Source organism: Tachypleus tridentatus, chromosome 4 (genome assembly GCF_004210375.1).
Source record: "Tachypleus tridentatus isolate NWPU-2018 chromosome 4, ASM421037v1, whole genome shotgun sequence".
Classification (NCBI taxonomy): Eukaryota; Metazoa; Arthropoda; class Merostomata; order Xiphosura; family Limulidae; genus Tachypleus; species Tachypleus tridentatus.
In genome coordinates, this window is record NC_134828.1 from 11,540,648 (window position 1) to 11,561,992 (window position 21,345).

At 34.5% G+C, this 21,345-nt stretch overlaps 1 protein-coding gene across 2 annotated transcripts in view; it reads right to left on the bottom strand.

Annotated features, from left to right (window-relative positions):
• The window catches only part of LOC143248571 (glutamate receptor ionotropic, NMDA 3A-like), a 59,960-nt gene that overhangs the window by 23,295 nt on the left and 15,320 nt on the right, over positions 1 to 21,345 (bottom strand). For both annotated transcript variants that reach the window (XM_076497022.1, XM_076497023.1), the window contains exons 2-4: positions 8,534 to 9,141; positions 3,388 to 4,411; positions 294 to 427 (exon numbers count right to left, since the gene is read on the bottom strand). In XM_076497022.1, coding sequence (XP_076353137.1) covers positions 294 to 427; positions 3,388 to 4,411; positions 8,534 to 9,141 — 1,766 coding nt within the window. The remainder of the gene's footprint in view (positions 1 to 293; positions 428 to 3,387; positions 4,412 to 8,533; positions 9,142 to 21,345) is intronic.

Here is a 21,345-nt window from a genome sequence, read left to right on the forward strand (position 1 = left end):
TACACAATGTACGTGTGATTTTGATTTTATCTACGTTAATAATTCAGAAATAATTTTTAGGCTTAAGAAAGAATCAAATCCAGGTCTCGTCTTTAAAAGCAACAATCTAACATCAAGAATATGTTTAACTGTTACAACTAATATTTTTGTTGATTTTCCGCCCGAAAAGATAATTAATACTTATAACTACACTCATTTCAGCAGAACTTATTACTAAGAACAGTTCTTTTCTCACCGACCTTTTCCACAACCATAGCAATATTAAGCCTCTAACATGCCGTACGTCTTCTTACCTGAGTTTGTCCAGCCCATCTTCAATGCTCACAACTTCATATTTTTTCACGTGCTCCCAGAGTCGTGGATATTCCCGCAAAATATAACCTTCAGCGGCACTTCCCTTTGCTGTCCCTGTCCGCTGGTTGAAGAGCTGGAATGACAGTATAACCGATTAGTACTCTGGTAGTTAAAAGAAATTATTTTTGTTCGTTTGTTGGTTTAATTTAACTGTTTTCCACCAGATGAGTCGAGATGATTTCGGACTCTTGTTAAACTCCAATTATTCCAGACGAAGAAAGAGAGACGACATGGCTTTTATTGTCTGGAGTAATATTTGATTTTCTCTTACCTTTTGTAACCATAACTATATACTTGTTACATATTCAAATTATTCTAATGGTACACTAAACACAAAAAAATACTTTTAAAGTTTACATGAAAACACACCTAACAGTAAACGCTTGGAGCTCTTCAAGGCCTATAGGAGAAAGTTTTAATATTAGGAACGTTAGAATTTATACGAGAAATTATTGAAATTAAGAAACATTTAGTTTCATATCCATTAATTATAAACTATTTTTCACGATTATTTTTTGACAGTCGTGAGTTGTGTACACTGGAAACACTTACTGTTGCCAAGAGCAGGCAGGAAAAATAGTTTTTATTCTAATCTTAAAGTGTTTTACTTTCATACATTTTTACTGTCAAGTCTTAATCAGTACAGTCATGATGCTTTACTGACTGACAGACAGTGAGAAGTAATACCTATAAATAAACACTAAATTCATTATCTGAAAATATTACCAGTCGATAAATTAAAGCAAATCAACACTTTGTAGCATATGTTATCAACTGATGAATTAAAAGAACCCAACACTTTGTAGTATATGTTATCAACTGATGAATTAAAAGAACCCAACACTTTGTAGAATATGTTATCAACTGATGAATTAAAAGAACCCAACACTTTGTAGTATATGTTATCAACTGATGAATTAAAAGAACCCAACACTTTGTAATATATGTTATCAACTGATGAATTAAAAGAACCCAACACTTTGTAGTATATGTTATCAACTGATGAATTAAAAGAACCCAACACTTTGTAATATATGTTATCAACTGATGAATTAAAAGAACCCAACACTTTGTAATATATGTTATCAACTGATGAATTAAAAGAACCCAATACTTTGTAGTATATGTTATCAACTGATGAATTAAAAGAACCCAACACTTTGTAGAATATGATATCAACTGATGAATTAAAACAAGCTAACACTTTGTAGTATATGCTATCAACTGATGAATTAAAACAAGCTAACACTTTGTAGTATATGCTATCAACTGATGAATTAAAACAAGCTAACACTTTGTAGTATATGCTATCAACTGATGAATTATAACAAGTTAACACTTTGTAGTATATACTATCAACTGATGAATTAAAACAAGCCAACACTTTGTAGTATATGCTATAAACTGATGAATTAAAACAAGCCAACACTTTGTAGTATATGCTATAAACTGATGAAATAAAGCAATCCAACACTTTGTAGTATATGCTATCAACTGATGAATTAAAACAAGCCAACACTTTGTAGCGTATGCTATCAACTGATGAATTAAAACAAGCCAACACTTTGTAGCGTATGCTATCAACTGATGAATTAAAACAAGCCAACACTTTGTAGTGTATGCTATCAACTGATGAATTAAAACAAGCCAACACTTTGTAGTGTATGCTATCAACTGATGAATTAAAACAAGCCAACACTTTGTAGTGTATGCTATCAACTGATGAATTAAAACAAGCTAACACTTTATAGTGTATGCTATCAACTGATAAATTAAAACAAGCCAACACTTTGTAGTATATGCTATCAACTGATGAATTAAAACAAGCCAACACTTTGTAGTATATGCTATCAACTGATGAATTAAAACAAGTTAACACTTTGTAGTATATGTTATCAACTGATGAATTAAAAGAACCCAACACTTTGTAGTATATGTTATCAACTGATGATTTAAAACAAGCCAACACTTTCTAGTATATGTTATCAACTGATGATTTAAAACAAGCTAACAATATGTTGTACATACTATCAGGAGATATATTAAATGTCAGTACTGTATAGTACTAAACCAAATTCATTATAAAGTACAAAATTACTTTATAGTAGATAACTAAATAAAATCATACGTTTAAATTTCTGGTATTATTTTTGACATTTCTAGTTACAGTAAATCATATTTTGTATTATCCACTGTGTTGATATATATAGTACATAATACTATTATTGGATGTAGTCTCACATTCTTGGGGGAAAGTGTATTTTGTTGGCTTAAGAGGAGGTCTACAACGCTTTATTAAGAATGAATTGACCATTGAGAAAGTAAGGTTTACCTTCGTAAGGTACTCCGATTACAACATGTCTTGTTTTTTGGGTTTACCAATCTCCTGGTGGTACATTATTTCTTGTTACCATGAAGATGACATATGTAGGAAACACATTATATATGGAAAAGGAAGATGGATATGTAAGAAGTGTATAAACTAAAGAACGAATGGCTTTATGACATTTACTAATTTAGTGACAAGAAAACCGAGTATGACTCACTTCTTAACTCTAGATCCTGTTGTTTATAGTCCTAAAATACTGGTTTGGTTTCTTCTGAATTTCGCTCAAAGCTAAACGAGGGCTATATACGCTTGCCGTCCCCAATTTTGCAGTTTAAGACTAGAGGGAAGGCAGCTAGTCATCACCACCTACCGCCAACTCTTGGGCTATTCTTTTACCAACGAATAGTGGGATTGACCGTCAAATTATAACGCCTCTATGGCTGAAAGGACAAGCATGTTTGGTGTGACGGGGAATCGAACCCGCGACCCTCAGATTACGAGTTAAGTGCCTTAACCACCTGGCCATCTTAGAATATTGACCATCAAATTTTAAGAACTCTTATAATACTTGTATTACGACATACGTACTTCATAAATAGAAATATGAAAGTAAATTAATTTAACTATTTGTGTTAAATAGAAAAAAAATATTTGTTTGTCAAATACATAAAATAAAACAAATCAATTTATTAAATGTTACTTACGTCAGAATCGTACAGATCATCGACTCGTAGTTGGAAGAAAAGTCCTGCGAATAGTGCTGCTACCTTAGCGGTGTAGCTAGCGAGAAATATCACGCTAAAACAACCCCATACATTAATGAGCACTTTGTTAGGCCAGGATTTGGGGGCCTTAAAGGCTACCAGGTGGCTGAAGAGAAGGGACCACATGACCCAGAGAGCCGATGCTAGACTAAAGTTTTTGGTTCGCTGTCTACCCCATGGATTCAGACCAAATGGACTCAACCACTCATACACAGCTGCAGCGATAGCTGTAACGTTAAGACTAGCGAATATGACGATCCAAAGTTCGATACTGAACGGTTCGAGAAAAGCAGAAAGTGGAACTGCATGTAGCCTAGAGGGCGCTAGACACGAAACCCCAGAGTGGAAGTAGGGAACGGAGAAGTCCACTTCTTGTATGGCGAGGCTGTTGACACTGTAAGAAGAGAAAGCCAGATGAGCGGCGCCACTGATCAAGTCTGCCGTGATACCATTCCAACCCTTCCCGCGATTTGTTCCAAACATCCCGTCAGCCACCAGGTACAAGTCGTATTCGAAGTGCAAATCGTTAGCTACGTCCGTCAGTAAATCCATCGTTATGCCCGCGCAACAGGTCACGTTGTATCTGATTCCTTCGGACCTGCCTTGACCATAGTCGGCGAAGATGGTGGCAAGCTCTTCCTCTCTACTTGTGGTCACTTGTAAACACGGTATCCCCATTAGACAACTTCCGTTGCTAACCCGAGTAGACTGTTGGACAAATGGTGGTGCGAAGGCTGTGACCACCCGAAATCGCTGCTTTCCTAGGGGCCAGGGAGCTCTCCTCCCTGCTCCCAACCAAAGGACGGCATCTAGACGGACGGACGGGCCACTCACATTCCCCAGGACCTTCCATGTCCCTTGCACCAAGTTCAGAACATCAAACACTGGAAAGTTGACGAAGTTGGAAGAGACATTACTCGCGTTTCTTTGCACAAATCTTTCTTGGTCTAAACGATTCAGGTGTCTTTGAGAGATAAAAAAAGATACGATTATTATTGATACTAAAAAAAACAAGATAAATAGATCATAAAACCCCAAACCTAATAATACCAAGATAAATAGATCATAAAACACCAAACCTAATAATACAAAGATAAATAGATCATAAAACCCCAAACCTAATAATACCAAGATAAATAGATCATAAAACCCCAAACCTAATAATACCAAGATAAATAGATCATAAAACCCCAAACCTAATAATACCAAGATAAATAGATCATAAAACCCCAAACCTAATAATACCAAGATAAATAGATCATAAAACCCCAAACCTAATAATACCAAGATAAATAGATCATAAAACCCCAAACCTAATAATACCAAGATAAATAGATCATAAAACCCCAAACCTAATAATACCAAGATAAATAGATCATAAAACCCCAAACCTATTAATACCAAGATAAATTGATCATAAAACCCCAAACCTATTAATACGAGCGTTTTTGAAAACTCTTTCCCCTTCTAACATTACAAACAAATATAAACAAAAGCTTTCGAAAGATGATTCTTTTTTTAGCATGGATCAAAATAATAACAGAATACAACCTTTTTACACTAGATGTATCATGTTTTTAAATCAAAACATTTATAAATTCTGGTAACAATGATGCATCCGGGAAAATTTTAACACGGAAACAACTAAACAAGACAGCTTGACCATATATACAAGTGTATTATCTATATTTATTGCCGGCAATTAGTGTTCGTTGTTTAAAAACAAGTGTCCAGCGATACCTACATTCATGCTCGCATGACACGAGTTGCGGGTGAACATTCTGATTTAATCTCAGGATAACCTTGGTTAATACTCGTTCACTGCAAGTCGAACCAAGAATAAAACTACAATAAATGTATCAACTGGAGGACAAATGACATCATGAACTATAACTTGCTGATAAGAAAACTACTGGGGTTAAAGTATGACTGTTTGCAGCACAAAAGATATTTATTACAACTGTAACAATTGAACGAAGTGTGCCTAGCCCTAGAAAGGTTTTTATTACAACTGTAACAATTGAACGAAGTGTGCCTAGCCCTAGAAAGGTTTTTATTACAATTATAAAAGTTGAACGAAGCGTACCTAGCCCTAGAAGAGTTTTTATTACAACGGTAACAATTGAACGAAGTGTGCCTAGCCCTAGAAGAGTTTTTATTACAACGGTAACAATTGAACGAAGTGTGCCTAGCCCTAGAAAGGTTTTTATTACAACGGTAACAATTGAACGAAGTGTGCCTAGCCCTAGAAGAGTTTTTATTACAACGGTAACAATTGAACGAAGTGTGCCTAGCCCTAGAAGAGTTTTTATTACAACGGTAACAATTGAACGAAGTGTGCCTTGCCCTAGAAGAGTTTTTATTACAACGGTAACAATTGAACGAAGTGTGCCTAGCCCTAGAAAAGTTTTTATTACAACGGTAACAATTGAACGAAGTGTGCCTAGCCCTAGAAAGTTTTTATTACAACGGTAACAATTGAACGAAGTGTGCCTAGCCCTAGAAAGATTTTTATTACAACGGTAACAATTGAACGAAGTGTGCCTAGCCCTAGAAGAGTTTTTATTACAACGGTAACAATTGAACGAAGTGTGCCTAGCCCTAGAAAGGTTTTTATTACAACGGTAACAATTGAACGAAGTGTGCCTAGCCCTAGAAAGAGTTTTTATTACAACGGTAACAATTGAACGAAGTGTGCCTAGCCCTAGAAAGATTTTTATTACAACGGTAACAATTGAACGAAGTGTGCCTCGTCCTAGAAACGTTTTTATTACAACGGTAACAATTGAACGAAGTGTGCCTAGCCCTAGAAGAGTTTTTATTACAACGGTAACAATTGAACGAAGTGTGCCTAGCCCTAGAAGAGTTTTTATTACAATTATAAACGTTGAACGAAGCGTACCTAGCTCTAGAATCGTTTTTATTACAATTATAAACGTTGAACGAAGCGTACCTAGCTCTAGAAACGTTTTTATTACAATTATAAAAGTTGAACGAAGCGTACCTAGCTCTAGAAACGTTTTTATTACAATTATAAAAGTTGAACGAAGCGTACCTAGCTCTAGAATCGTTTTTATTACAATTATAAAAGTTGAACGAAGCGTACCTAGCTCTAGAATCGTTTTTATTACAATTATAAAAGTTGAACGAAGCGTACCTAGCTCTAGAAACGTTTTATTACAATTATAAACGTTGAATGAAGCGTACCTAGCTCTAGAATCGTTTTTATTACAACGGTAACAATTGAACGAAGCGTACCTAGCTCTAGAAACGTTTTTATTACAATTATAAAAGTTGAACGAAGCGTACCTAGCTCTAGAAATGTTTTTATTACAATTATAAAAGTTGAACGAAGCGTACCTAGCTCTAGAATCGTTTTTATTACAATTATAAACGTTGAACGAAGCGTACCTAGCTCTAGAAATGTTGTTATTACAATTATAAACGTTGAACGAAGCGTACCTAGCTCTAGAAATGTTGTTATTACAATTATAAACGTTGAACGAAGCGTACCTAGCTCTAGAAACGTTTTTATTACAATTATAAAAGTTGAACGAAGCGTACCTAGCTGTAGAAATGTTTTTATTACAATTATAAACGTTGAACGAAGCGTACCTAGCTCTAGAAATGTTTTTATTACAATTATAAACGTTGAACGAAGCGTACCTAGCTCTAGAATCGTTTTATTACAATTATAAAAGTTGAACGAAGCGTACCTAGCTCTAGAAACGTTTTTATTACAATTATAAAAGTTGAACGAAGCGTACCTAGCTCTAGAAATGTTTTTATTACAATTATAAACGTTGAACGAAGCGTACCTAGCTCTAGAAACGTTGTTATTACAATTATAAAAGTTGAACGAAGCGTACCTAGCTCTAGAAACGTTTTTATTACAATTATAAAAGTTGAACGAAGCGTACCTAGCTCTAGAAACGTTTTTATTACAATTATAAAAGTTGAACGAAGCGTACCTAGCTCTAGAAACGTTTTTATTACAATTATAAAAGTTGAACGAAGCGTATTTAGCTCTAGAAACGTTTTTATTACAATTATAAAAGTTGAACGAAGCGTACCTAGCTCTAGAAACGTTTTTATTACAATTATAAAAGTTGAACGAAGCGTACCTAGCTCTAGAAACGTTTTTATTACAATTATAAACGTTGAATGAAGCGTACCTAGCTCTTGAAACGTTTTTATTACAATTATAAACGTTGAATGAAGCGTACCTAGCTCTAGAAACGTTTTTTTACAATTATAAACGTTGAATGAAGCGTACCTAGCTCTAGAATCGTTTTTATTATAACCATAACAACTGAACAAAGAAAGTGTCTAATCTTCAGCGTAACAACGTAACAATCATCATGCATTCAGAGAAGCAAGAAGTTGTTGAAACATCTGATTAATAACGTAGAGAAAGTTAATTAAATACTTTTAAGTTTATATTTATGAGATCCTTGGAACCTTATTTGACCTTTAATTCAGTGTCACAAAAGTACAAGAACGGCACTATTTAGCCGCATACTCTCATTAGAGTGTTATATATATCTTAATACTAGTTTTAATGTTCTATATATCTTAGCACTAGACATTATATCAAGGACAGAAGGATATAATAAACGTTTAATAAAATAGCTTACTAATTCGAACATACTGTTGACATGAGCGCGCTTTGTATTCAGTTCACAGGTTCGAGGTTAAACACATTTCAAAATACTAAGTTTATGTATTATACCTGCTACTGTGCGGTTAAATAAGGTGAAAGAGTTTAATTGTAGCCAATGACACTTTTAATTCATTTTTTCCAGTGTATAGGTTTTTCTCACGGCGACTATAAAGCAGGTTCATATCAACAAGTATGTTTGATTCTTCTTACTTATGATATAGGTCCAGGTTATCTCTCTGTGGTTAACTTGTGTTCAGGGTTACTGACGAGGAGTGCAATTATCCGAAATTAGTATAACCCAGTAACACTGGATCTCCCTTGAACTTAAAGACTTCGAAATTAAACAGTTTTCGAAACACTAAGATTATTTATTAGTTTTATTGTTCGAAATTACGTAAATTAGAAATACTTCAATACTCTTACCTGTGTAATTCACGGGAGAAATTCTTGTGTTGCTTATCGGGAGGAAATGAACACGTTAATGTACGGGAAAAATTTTCAACTTCCTTCCTAAAGATTTCTGTTCCTATTTGTTCAAAAGCCTCAGCGAAGAACTTCACAGTTTCACGCACGTTCCTAGGATTTAGGGTTACTGATCTGAGCCGGAGAGCCAATAGGCCGGACGGATAGAAACCCACATGACTGGGTTCGAGGTTAATGCTGTCTTCTAACCCGACCCAAATAAAGTTGCCCCCCAGTAGGTTTAGTTTTTCGGCTACTTCGAATACCCGTAAAGTCGTAGCCTCATCGCAGTAAAGAAGTACGACCCTGCTATGAACTTCCCTTATTTTACCCAATCGTATCAATATTTCATTATTTTCCAAAGTCTTACGAAGAGAAACCGTTGTGAGAGGGCGCCACGGAGATGAATTCAGATGAACTTGTAGATGACGAATAAGCACCGAACCAATGTCACTATCGTCTGCTACAAGTACTACGTCATACCATTTACAGAAACGAAGGAACTGAAAAACTGCGTCAGCTAGTTCTGTTGTCGAAGGGTCCAGTGAGATATAGAACGGGTTTATATCCTGCATAGCAACAAAACAAATTTAATTCCTACGAATATATTACAATAAAGAAAGAATTTCCCTTCAAAAACTGTCTTACCGATTAACTTTAACTCCTGATCAGAATGAGCTATAAACATACAGCAAAATTAGAAAAAAAAAAACCATCCTGGCCACCAGTATAGCTAATTAAATACACTTTTATTTGTGGAGATAAGAATAACTCATGGTTTTATCAATTTGGTAATATCCTCGCATTTAGAATTACGGCCGAAAATGTTGCTATCTTTACCTGATGTAAAGAACATTATTCGTATATTCTGTTATGTAATGATTATTTGGTAAAATATTCGTCGTATATTGATGGTAATTTCTACTGAATGAGTTAGGTCAAAGGACAGTCTTCACAAATTAAATAAAGTCCTTCACGTTCTAGAACATATTTTTAGCACACGAACAACAAATTCGCCTCAATTACCCTAGAAAAGGTTTTATCTAATTTTACCACGTAGAAATATGAATATCATAGTAATACACACACAGACACATATATATAATCCCACATTGTAATTTGTACCCTCAGATCTTTTATTAAAAATACAGCGTATTTTGTTTAATCTTAATGTGTTTTGTTTTGGCTTAAAAATTATGGTTATAATATACATGTTTGTGTACACAATGCCACGCAAGCATTTAAAAACAATGCAGTTTTTAGTATAACTAATATGACTGATATTTTAGAAATATAAATATCCATTTTATTATTTATCTTTTAAATAATTCACATTCGCTCTCCATTTGTGCAAGCTGCACTGGTTGGATATAAGAAACACCGAAACGAATACCGAAATTGTAAACAAATAAAAATTCAATGTATTATTTTTAACCCTTCGCATAATAGAACTTATTTTGACATGATAAATTGAAAATAAAAACATTAAATTAATGTGTTTAGAACGTTTTACCTTGCTTTTGAAACCGTTCTAATCTGAAATTGCTGTGTCACAATTTCGTTGATTGAATCAGAGAAAGTACTTCCAAGTCGGCTATCGCCTACATTTTTAAATTTTTTGGTTTCTTTGTTTCAACTTTTGTTTTCTGGAGACGTGATTCAATAAAGAACTATACCTGCAGTTCAGTTTCGGCGCTTGGATTTTTTGTTTCTGTTACAATATACGCATATTCCAAATGGAAGCAATCTAGTTACATTGCAAGATTTATGTTTTTTTAAAAAAAAACATTTTGAATAGAATAACGGAAATGAAATCAGTGTTTTAAATAAATAGTTTTTACAAAAACATAAATGAAGCATTCTTTCGCGAGTTATTTTTGTGCCTATGTTCTTCCTATAGGGCATGGCCAAGTGATTAAGGCACTCGAATCGTAATCTGAGGGTCGTTGGTTCGAATCCCCGTCACACCAAACATGCTCGGCCGTTTGGGCGTTATAAAGTTACGGTCAATTCCATTATTCGTTGGTAAAAAAGTAACCCAAGAATTGACGATGGGTGGTGATGACTAGCTGCCTTCCCTCTATCTTTATACTGCCAAATTAGGGACGGCTAACGCAGACAGCCCTTGTGTAGCTTTGTGCGAAATTCAAAACAAAAAAATAAACCTGTATAACAAGCACAAATAAAGTACAATCATATATACGAATTAAATCCTTCAGTGTTTGGCTTAAAACCAATATTCCGTTACACTAATACAGCGCCTTGTAGCGTTAAGTTAGTCTAACTAAAACTGGACATCGTTCTTACAAGATATCAACCGTAAGTTAGTTTAACCGTTCGTCATGTACTTCAAGTTAATACACGTAAACAAATATCTGGTATTTAAAGAAAGTCTCGTTTTTAGGATCTCGATGTAAATATCAGAGTTCTATTATTTTTAGGAATTGGGAACAAAGCGCCCTCTATTAAAACCGAAGATTATAACGAAAAAAAAGTTAAACTTTAAATACATAGACCTGCACGCGATTCGTCAGACTGTCGTCTATCGTAATTTATTGAGAAATAAAACAAATATTGTGAAGGTCGGGGTATGGGCTCGTGCGGCAGTTACCGGTAAAGAAGGCAACGCGAGATCTTAAAGCCATATTTTGTGTAAGAAGATAAAATATCTGTAAGAGCTCGAACCAACGCGTTAAAAACTGCGAATGTACGCAAAACAAATCCTATTAGTTGTATATTTATTAACGGCTGGTATGGGTAGAGATGGTACTAATAGTGTTTTACAGACACTGGTTTGGATATTACAATTAGTTCTACTTTCTTTATGTGGGCAGATTAACATTGTAATTAAAATTTAAAATAAAGAAACTAAGCTAAGCCTTAATGAAGGCATTTCAGTAGCACTAATTAATTAGATGTTTGTTTCAAATTGAAATATAAATTAATTACTCTTGTGTACAACAAACGACTGATAATTAAAACTGAAAATCAGATGGGTAAGTCCATAAGGTTTTGACTGAGCGATTATTTGGAAGAAAGGACAAAAGGTGCACAATGGGCTATCTGTGCTCTGCCCGAAACCCGGTTACTAGCAAGGTGAATCCGCAGACATGCCGCTGTGTCACTGGGGAACGTCCATAAGGGAGTTGGATTACTTGGATCGTGAACAATGTACGCTCACTTTATTGATATTTTAGGACTAAGTTGAAATAACGAGAAAATATAAGCCAGAATATAATATCGAAGAATTTCAACGGAACACAGTAATCGATAACGATTTGAAGGAGGAGGATGATAGATGGCGTAACGGGAAGCTCTGATAACCAGGCTATAAGGAGTTCGGTGTCCTATTGCTAGAAGGAATGTTTGTGAAACGAAACTGAGTCTGAAAAGATAAAAACAACTGGTTCACGGCTACTGCAGCCAAATACTAAGAAAATATCTGAAAAGAATCAGACGAAAATGTACTCAGTAAACAAGATTTCTCGAAATAATCTCTTCCCAAAGGAATATAATTTAATAAGTTTTTTTTTTACAGTAGAATTACATTTGGATAGTGTTGCTATAGCAACAGCGAAAACTTCAATTGTGGTAATAAATAACTCCAATCGGAATACTCTGTTATAACACATTTTGTTATTGTTCATATTACAGGTAAAACTTTTCAATGGTTTAACTTGGGTCAGTCTAAACTAAATCGCACGCTGTGGATTGGAGTCGTATTAAGTTAACTTCCATTCTTTACGGTTAGTTTCATTAATAGCACTTATATTTTTTCTCTTTATTTATTATATGTACCTTACATTATTAGGCTTAGTTTGCATTGCTAGCTTATATACGGAGTTAAGACTAACCTGTATCTTCTTAAGTGGTTGAGGCTTTTAAGATAATATTTGGATTTACGGCTGAAAAGAGAGATAATAGAGAGGGTGCTCAACTTATGAGCCAATGCATTTTAATCATTATATATTCTTGTTTTATGACATTACATGCCCTTAGTAAGACCAGTATATAACATTCCCTAGGTCAACTATCGTACTATTATTTAGTTTTTCGTTGACCTGAAGACATTCGAAACGTTGTTCTCTACGTTTGTATGTTTATTTTAGGCAGTTTCGGTTTACTCGTCAATTTGTAGTTCTGAACAGAAGTTACTGGTAATGGATTATAATGTTGTTGTTGTTGCTTTTACGCGACATAATTGTTTTTTTTTTTAATTTCTCGCAAAGCCACTCGAGGGCTATCTGCACTAGCCGTCCCAAATTTAGCAGTATAAGACTAGAGGGAAGGCAGCTAGACATCACCGCCAACTCTTGGGCTACACTTTTACCAATGAATAATGGGATTGACAGTCACATTATAACGCCCACACGGCTGAAAGGGCGAGCATATTTGGTGTGACGAGGATTCGAACCCGCGACCCTCGGATTACGAGTCAAGTGCCTTAACCATCTGGCCTTGCCAGGCCTTGCTACAAGGTAAACCCACGAACCCCAAAAACTCGTTACTCTGCCATAAGATAAATCCATGAACAACAAAAACTCGTTAGTCTGACTGTAAGTTAAATCCATGAACTACGAAAATTAGTTACTTTACAATAAGTCTACAAATTCCAAAAAACTCGGTACTCTCTCATAAGGTAAATCCATGAACTCCGAAACCTACATAAATATAACAAAACACAGCCTGTTCTCACAACGGCTCAATTTTTTAAAAATTAAAACATCTGATTAAAAGAGAATTTTCTAAAAGAAAAACACTCATTGAAATAACATTACCGAAGATCGCCAGAGCAAGGTCTTTGGTATTTAGTCTGAGGATTAAGTTACTTTTAATTAACGTTGTACGTTAAGTATCTATATTAAAGTAAGACTAACAGTTTTAAGTACGCTACTCCAGAAATGTTGAGAAGTGGATGCTAACAGATCACAGACTGATTGAATTACAACACACACACACAAAAGTCCAATCTTCATCAAGCTTTCGGTACTTCACCAGCAGGGGTGGAGAGATTCATGATCCAATATGTTGACTTGTAACCTACATTACACTGAAATAATTGTCACTGGATGGTCTAAGGCGTTGGATACATATATATACTTTTCAAAAAAAAAAGAAACGCAAAAGGCAAAATCTGAGACATATTGTTAACAAGTTTATTCCGGGTAGTTCTGTATGACATGTATGTAACTTTGCACATTCACTGCTGAACATCCAAAGTTTGGAAAGGCGAAGTCTACGCTCACTAGTTGACGTTTAACGTCACTCAACGTCAATAACGAGTATGCCCCCCGTGAGCATCAATAACTGCTTAGCATCTCCTGCCCATGGAAGCGATGATATGACGAACCACATCCTGTGGAATGGCTGTCCACTCAACCTGCAAAGCTGCTGCAAGCTGAGGTAGAGTCTGCGGTTGAGGTTGTCGTCGTCGCAGACGTCGGTCCAACTCGTCCCAAAGATGTTCGATGGGGTTTAAATCTGGTGATCTGGAGGGCCAGGAAAAACGTTGATGTTGTGGTGTCTCAAGAAGACAGTGGTGAGTCGGGCTGTGTGAGGACGGGAGTTGTCATGTTGAAAAACGTCGTTGACATTCACCATAATGGGTTGCACATGGGGCCTAAGAATCTCGTCGACGGTTGCGTACGGTCTGATCGGAAATTCTACGCAGCCCTGGTATGGTTAAGGCAGTAGACGTCGCAGTGGTGGTCCTATCCCGAAGGTGACGTAACCGGATGTAGCGATCTTGGGTGGGCGTGGTTACACGAGGTCTGCCAGATCGTGGACGGTCACAAGTTGATCCATGTTGTTGGTGACGATTCCATAGCCTTGTGATGGTGCTTGGGTGGACATTCACAGCTCTGGCAACATCTGATCGAGATTCGCCTGCTTCCAAGCGACCAATGGCTTTGTTGCGTTGTGCTTTAGTCAGACTTGGCGTAACTGTATTGCGTGTCGGTGGCTTAACACTGAGCTATGGAAACCGAGAACCCGTCACTTTTATAGGGATTTTGCACATGTTGCACTTGCAGAACATGCAGATCTCTCAAACAAATTTATTGGACACGAATGCATTTTGGCGAAAAATCCGATGTTTTCCTCCGTTTTCAAAGTGCACAACTTTTATTGTCATTTTGTTCTGACAATCAGTGCCTTAACACGTGTAACATCACATACTTTGAGCTTGTAACGTTATTACATATATTTCTCTTTAAAATAACAAAAATATCCCTTTTGCGTTTCTTGTTTTGAAGAGTATATATATTTAGCGCATACTGTTTTATTATTATTAATATCTTAACGAGCTATAGCTACAAAATACAACGAATTAGTTATTGTTCCAACAATTAAGACATTTATAGTACTGACATCTATTACCGAAATATCTGAGGCATTATTTATAACAGAGAACAAACTAAAGTGGCGAAATTATTGTTGGAAAAGTTGAAATATTAGCTATAAATAATCACTTCAGAGTCATTTAGTAATGAAAAGCAAAGCTCTTTAAAAAAAATCACGCAAAAATGTGACAAGGTTGCTTTCTTCCTGAAAACTCTTTTAATTTTAGAATTTCTACTTTGTTGAAAAGTTATCTTATTGAAGAAATATACTAACTAAGATTATGTCGTGAACAGCAATGCGGCTACTACAACTACCAGATGTGACAACTCTGCTTCAGTACTTAGTAATTTCACTAAGTAGGCCTCGCCTCATCAGGTGTTCTTGGGATAAAGGTCGAAAATGCCACTAACAGCGAGAGTACAGAACATGTCACATAGAGAATAGTGATCATAGAAGTTTTTGTCTCTTTTATCCAATTAAGATATTATTAACTGCTATTTTAAACTTTTTAGCAAGTGAAAGTTATTACAGAGCATTGTGTAATAACACGAAATTTACCCCTGTAAAACTGTTTTCTCCGTCTTACACAAAACCTGGTGTGAAAGTTATCGGAATACGTACATTTTTTGCTCTTGATCTGACTTAACCAGAATAAAGATACTAATACCCTTCTGTTTCTAGGTCATCACTATCATGCTAAAGAAAACACTGTCATTGCATAAGTGATAGAAGCAAGACCTCATCAAAAAAGATTTTTAACTAAACCTGCACACTATTGGAACACAGAAATATAAAAATCTATGGCTAAATTTTTACAATAGTAGATATATAATGAACCATAATAATTCTAAAAGTCTTGTTTTATAAAATTAATTAATGAATTCCGGAGGTTACTTTTGGCTGTTTTATCTGAAACCTATAATTAAGTCATCTTGTTATAGAACTAATCTACTGCATGTTTAAAACTACAATATTCTACTATAATTATTATATTATAGAAATTTATTTATTTTCTAAGGCAGTTTACTTCTGGGTACGATACAGAGCACATTTTATTTCATTTTTAACATACAGAAAGTGTTGAAATTTCAGGTGAATAATAAAAAACAGAATTACGTTTCAAATCTGATATCAACAAATCATTATTACGTCACTGTGACGTAGAATCCCTGTTTGTGTGTATTAAACACGTTTGTACTTAGTCGTAGAAAATTCGTCTATCGATAAAAATAGAACAAATGAGAAATAAAGGCAAAAATTGTAAAAGAAAATACTTAGAAAACGAAGGAAGACAAATAACAGTTTGATTGCTCATCAATCATACCAATTCTGTGGTTTTTATAGAACAACTTTATCAAAATACATACATTTCCCTGATAAAAATTACAACTTATTTAATGTAATATTACACACTTTAAAAAATAACTGGTACAATGCATAACTTAAACTAAGTTTTATTAAAGAATAATATCAATTCTGTATTTTGTACTCGAATATGTTAATTTTTTATAACAATGATTCTGTATTTTATACTCGGATGTTAATTTTTTATTATAATAATGATTTTGTATTTTGTAATTAGATCTATTAATTTTTTATAATAATAATGATTGTGTGTGTTTTTGTGTTTTTCTTATAGCAAAGCCACAAAGGGCTATCTGCTCAGCCCACCGAGGAATAATGATTTTGTATTTTGTACTTAGATCTGTTTATTTTTTTATAATAATGATTCTGTATTTTGTACTTAGATCTGTTAATTTTTAATTATAATAATGATTCTGTATTTTGTACTTAAATCTGTTAATTTTTATAACAATGATTCTGTATTTTGTACTCGATCTGTTAATTTTTATTATATAATGATTCTGTATTTTGTACTTAGATCTGTTAATTTTTTATAATAATGATTCTGTATTTTGTACTTAGATCTGTTAATTTTTATTATAATAATGATTCTGTATTTTGTACTTAGATCTGTTATTTTTTATTATAATAATGATTCTGTATTTTGTACTTAGATCTGTTAATTTTTTATGATAATGATTCTGTATTTTGTACTTAGATCTGTGTAATTTTTTGATAACAATGATCTTGTATTTTGTTCTAAGATTTATTTTGTACTTAACTGTTAATTTTTTATGATAATGATTCTGTATTTTGTACTTAGATATAAATTTTTATGACCTCTACAAATCAAGGCTAATTTTGAAATGTTTCAGATGATAATGATTCTGTATTTTGTACTTAGATCTGTAAATTTTTTATAACAATGACGAGGTACAAATCAAGGCTAATTTTGCTTTGATTTTGGTAAAACGTGTTGTTTGTTTGGTAGTTTTCATACCAGTAACAGTTTCCCTCGGTTTTACTGCCTTTGCCCAGTAGCCTGAATTAGGTCACTCGTAAAGTAAGAAATAAACTCCGCACTTAAACAATTCTTATTAATTCATTCTAAACTGAGTGCTAATTTTTATAAGTTTCAGCTTAACCAGTTTATTGATTTAACTGTAGTTTATTTAGCTGTATTTGGCTAAAAACAAAGCACTAATATAACTTCCAAAGAGTACACCTCACCAGCTAAGAACAACCAAAGTAAAAGGCAGCCATGTCCAAGACTCAGTTCTTTGGTCGATATTTTAAATCGTTAGCTCCTTGACTGCATTATAGACTTATTATAATCAGATTCTAGCCATTTATAGGTGGTTACACTTACCATTTGATGTGGAATGTATAGTGCGTGAAACAGAGTTCACATACCATTTAATGTGGAATGTATAGTGTGTGAAACACAGTTCACATATCATTTGATGTTGAATGTATAGTGCGTGAAACAGAGTCCACATATCATTTAATGTGGAATGTATAGTGCGTGAAACAGAGTTCACATATCATTTAATGTGGAATGTATAGTGTGTGAAACAGAGTTCACATATCATTTAATGTGGAATGTATAGTGTGTGAAACAGAGTTCACATACCATTTAATGTGGAATGTATAGTGTGTGAAACAGAGTCCACATACCATTTAATGTGGAATGTATAGTGTGTGAAACAGAGTTCACATATCATTTAATGTGGAATGTATAGTGTGTGAAACAGAGTTCACATACCATTTAATGTGGAATGTATAGTGTGTGAAACAGAGTTCACATACCATTTAATGTGGAATGTATATAGTGTGTGAAACAGAGTTCACATACCATTTAATGTGGAATGTATAGTGCGTGAAACAGAGTTCACATATCATTTGATGTGGAATGTATAGTGCGTGAAACAGAGTCCACATATCATTTAATGTGGAATGTATAGTGCGTGAAACAGAGTTCACATACCATTTAATGTGGAATGTATAGTGCGTGAAACAGAGTTCACATACCATTTAATGTGGAATGTATAGTGTGTGAAACACAGTTCACATACCATTTAATGTGGAATGTATAGTGTGTGAAACAGAGTTCACATACCATTTAATGTGGAATGTATAGTGCGTGAAACAGAGTTCACATACCATTTAATGTGGAATGTATAGTGTGTGAAACAGAGTTCACATACCATTTAATGTGGAATGTATAGTGCGTGAAACAGAGTTCACATACCATTTGATGTGGAATGTATAGTGCGTGAAACAGAGTTCACATATCATTTAATGTGGAATGTATAGTGCGTGAAACAGAGTTCACATACCATTTAATGTGGAATGTATAGTGTGTGAAACAGAGTTCACATACCATTTAATGTGGAATGTATAGTGTGTGAAACAGAGTTCACATACCATTTAATGTGGAATGTATAGTGCGTGAAACAGAGTTCACATATCATTTGATGTGGAATGTATAGTGCGTGAAACAGAGTTCACATACCATTTGATGTGGAATGTATAGTGCGTGAAACAGAGTTCACATACCATTTGATGTGGAATGTATAGTGTGTGAAACAGAGTTCACATACCATTTGATGTGGAATGTATAGTGCGTGAAACAGAGTTCACATACCATTTGATGTGGAATGTATAGTGCGTGAAACAGAGTTCACATACCATTTGATGTGGAATGTATAGTGTGTGAAACAGAGTTCACATATCATTTAATGTGGAATGTATAGTGTGTGAAACACAGTTCACCATACCATTTAATGTGGAATGTATAGTGTGTGAAACACAGTTTACATACCATTTAATGTGGAATGTATATAGTGTGTGAAACAGAGTTCACATATCATTTAATGTGGAATGTATAGTGTGTGAAACAGAGTTCACATACCATTTAATGTGGAATGTATATAGTGTGTGAAACAGAGTTCACATACCATTTAATGTGGAATGTATAGTGTGTGAAACAGAGTTCACATACCATTTGATGTGGAATGTATAGTGCGTGAAACAGAGTTCACATATCATTTGATGTGGAATGTATAGTGCGTGAAACAGAGTTCACATATCATTTGATGTGGAATGTATAGTGCGTGAAACAGAGTTCACATACCATTTGATGTGGAATGTATAGTGCGTGAAACAGAGTTCACATACCATTTGATGTGGAATGTATAGTGCGTGAAACAGAGTTCACATACCATTTAATGTGGAATGTATAGTGCGTGAAACAGAGTTCACATACCATTTAATGTGGAATGTATAGTGTGTGAAACAGAGTTCACATACCATTTAATGTGGAATGTATAGTGTGTGAAACAGAGTTCACATACCATTTAATGTGGAATGTATAGTGCGTGAAACAGAGTTCACATACCATTTGATGTGGAATGTATAGTGCGTGAAACAGAGTTCACATACCATTTAATGTGGAATGTATAGTGCGTGAAACAGAGTTCACATACCATTTGATGTGGAATGTATAGTGTGTGAAACAGAGTTCACATACCATTTAATGTGGAATGTATAGTGTGAAACAGAGTTCACATACCATTTGATGTGGAATGTATAGTGCGTGAAACAGAGTTCACATATCATTTGATGTGGAATGTATAGTGTGTGAAACAGAGTTCACATATCATTTGATGTGGAATGTATAGTGCGTGAAACAGAGTTCACATATCATTTGATGTGGAATGTATAGTGCGTGAAACAGAGTTCACATATCATTTGATGTGGAATGTATAGTGCGTGAAACAGAGTTCACATATCATTTGATGTGGAATGTATAGTGTGTGAAACAGAGTTCACATACCATTTGATGTGGAATGTATAGTGCGTGAAACAGAGTTCACATACCATTTGATGTGGAATGTATAGTGTGTGAAACAGAGTTCACATACCATTTGATGTGGAATGTATAGTGCGTGAAACAGAGTTCACATACCATTTGATGTGGAATGTATAGTGCGTGAAACAGAGTTCACATACCATTTGATGTGGAATGTATAGTGCGTGAAACAGAGTTCACATACCATTTGATGTGGAATGTATAGTGCGTGAAACAGAGTTCACATACCATTTGATGTGGAATGTATAGTGCGTGAAACAGAGTTCACATACCATTTAATGTGGAATGTATAGTGTGTGAAACAGAATTCACATACCATTTAATGTGGAATGTATAGAGTGTGAAACAGTTCACACAGCATTTGATGTTGGATGTATAGAGTGTGAAACAGAGTTCATATATAATTTGATGCAGACTATACAGTGTGTGGAACACTAAAATACAGTTGACATATCATTTAATGTAGGCTGTACAGTGTGAAACACTGACACACAGTTAGCATACCATTTGATGTTGGATGTATAGAGTGTGAAACAGAGTTCATATATAATTTGATGCAGACTATACAGTGTGTGGAACACTAAAACACAGTTGACATACAACATGAAGTAGGCTGTACAGTGTGAAACACTGACACACAGTTAGCATACCATTTGATGTTGGATGTATAGTATGCGAAATACTGAGCGACAGTTTTTAATCACTGTTTAATAAACGCTTAAAACCACGAAAGGAAACTGAGCGTAGCCTAGTGCTTATTGTGAGAAACTGTAAACCAGATAATCTAAAGTTCGTTCTCGATGGCACAAAGTCACACGCCACACTTTAGTTGTGGTGATATCCAACAACTGTTCTACAAAGTTTGTGGTTATTTTTGTTGTTGGCTTGCTTCTTTTCCTCTAGTCCATCAGTTCAAAATTGGTAGAATCTGGGTCATATATTTCTCGTGTAGCTTTGCGAAAAATATCCAAAACGAACAAACAAATTACACCAATATTAAAGTGTACACAAACACCTTATTAATAATAACAATCACTATTCAGTTTTGAAGCTATACGTTTTTAAACTTTGTTTTTTTTTTACTGATATACTGAAGAGAGACTGTTTTTTTTATCTGCTCTTTGAAGTAATTCATTATCAACGAGAACTTGTATTAACATCATGACGTCACTTTAGGCACATTAACACAATGACGTCACTTTAGGTACTTGAG